The sequence below is a fragment of the Toxoplasma gondii genome (assembly GCF_000006565.2).
Source record: "Toxoplasma gondii ME49 unplaced genomic scaffold asmbl.1192, whole genome shotgun sequence".
Classification (NCBI taxonomy): domain Eukaryota; phylum Apicomplexa; class Conoidasida; order Eucoccidiorida; family Sarcocystidae; genus Toxoplasma; species Toxoplasma gondii.
Genome location: NW_017383233.1, coordinates 1 through 1,247, shown reverse-complemented (window position 1 = coordinate 1,247; position 1,247 = coordinate 1). Strand labels below are relative to the sequence as shown.

Sequence of the window (1,247 nt, the reverse complement as noted above, 5' to 3'; positions counted from 1 at the left end):
CCATATTATCTGACCTGTTATCCCCGGCGTACCTTACGACCGTTATATAATTTAGAGATAGAATGTAACGTGGATCATTATCCACACTGCTTCGACGAAATGTAGATATAAGATTGTAAATGGTTCTGAGAAGATTTTACATAATGTACCTTTGCATTTACTCAAAGTTATGCAGTTTACTGGTAAATATGTAACTAGAGAGCTATACATACCCTGATTAAAGAAACCCAAGATAGCACCGACAATAACATGACTGAAATGTATACCAGTAAGTATAAATAGACCATTACCAAATCCATTATCGTTAATATAAATAGATAGACCTAAGTATTCCGTACAGACTAACATTAGGAAGGAGACTACCAAAGTGAATATCATGATATTTGTACAGCTTGTATATAAATGTTGGTTTTTCAAATATACGCTGGATACCACTATACTTAATGCACTTAACATGATGGTCATGAAGAGCACAATAGAACTTGGATCCGGTAAACAAAGACCTTCAAGATCTAAACCAGTAGTCCAACTCGTAGTATATACTCCCCAGAAAAAGCTTATAAATAATCCTGTCTCAGAGATGATTACTCCCAGTACGATGGTACTGATCATACTAGCATCTGAGTAGTAGTTTTCTCTCGCTGTTAATACGAGTGATAACAGTAATCCATATATTACGCCTAGAACATAACCGATGTGGAATAACCTTAATGTCGTAGGATATTGAAATCCAACACTTTTAGCTGTCTTAAGCAGTCCAGTGGGGTGGTGGTGTACAGCAATCATAAAGAACTTGGTTGTCTGTATCTCATAACTGGAGTCATATTCAGTATCCTAGGTACTATAATGTCTCTGTTTATTCGATTTGAGTTATACAGTTCTGGTTCGCGGATCATTTGTACAGAGACAATATCTACTTATAATGTGATAATTACAATACATGGTCTAGCTATGATCTTTATGTTCTTAATGCCGGCTTTGTACGGAGGATATGGTAACTTCTTTGTACCAATCTATATTGGTGGTTCGGAAGTCGTTTTCCCAAGAACTAACGCGATCTCCTATTTCCTAGTACCATTAGGTTCTGTGTTAGTAACTCAAAGTATTTGTGCTGAATTTGGTAGTGGTCTTGGTTGGACAATGTACCCTCCATTAAGTACTAGCTTGATGGTTTTAAATCCTGAGGCTACTGATTGGTTAAATTGGAGGACTTGCTGTTCTTGGTATCAGTAGTATCCTTAGTTCTA

At 36.5% G+C, this 1,247-nt stretch overlaps 1 protein-coding gene across 1 annotated transcript; it reads right to left on the bottom strand.

Annotated features, from left to right (window-relative positions):
- Positions 1-2: 2 nt before the first annotated feature.
- Positions 3-889, bottom strand: TGME49_323400 (cytochrome c oxidase subunit iii subfamily protein). The gene has a single exon (XM_018783061.1). It carries the CDS (start codon positions 784-786, stop codon positions 52-54), a length of 735 nt encoding a protein of 244 aa, XP_018634735.1. The 5' UTR covers positions 787-889; the 3' UTR covers positions 3-51.
- Between the last annotated feature and the right edge of the window lie 358 nt (positions 890-1,247).

Bases quoted from the DNA above. Each gene is read 5' to 3' on its own strand.
- TGME49_323400 (XM_018783061.1), bottom strand. From the start codon at position 786: ATGATTGCTGTACACCACCACCCCACTGGACTGCTTAAGACAGCTAAA.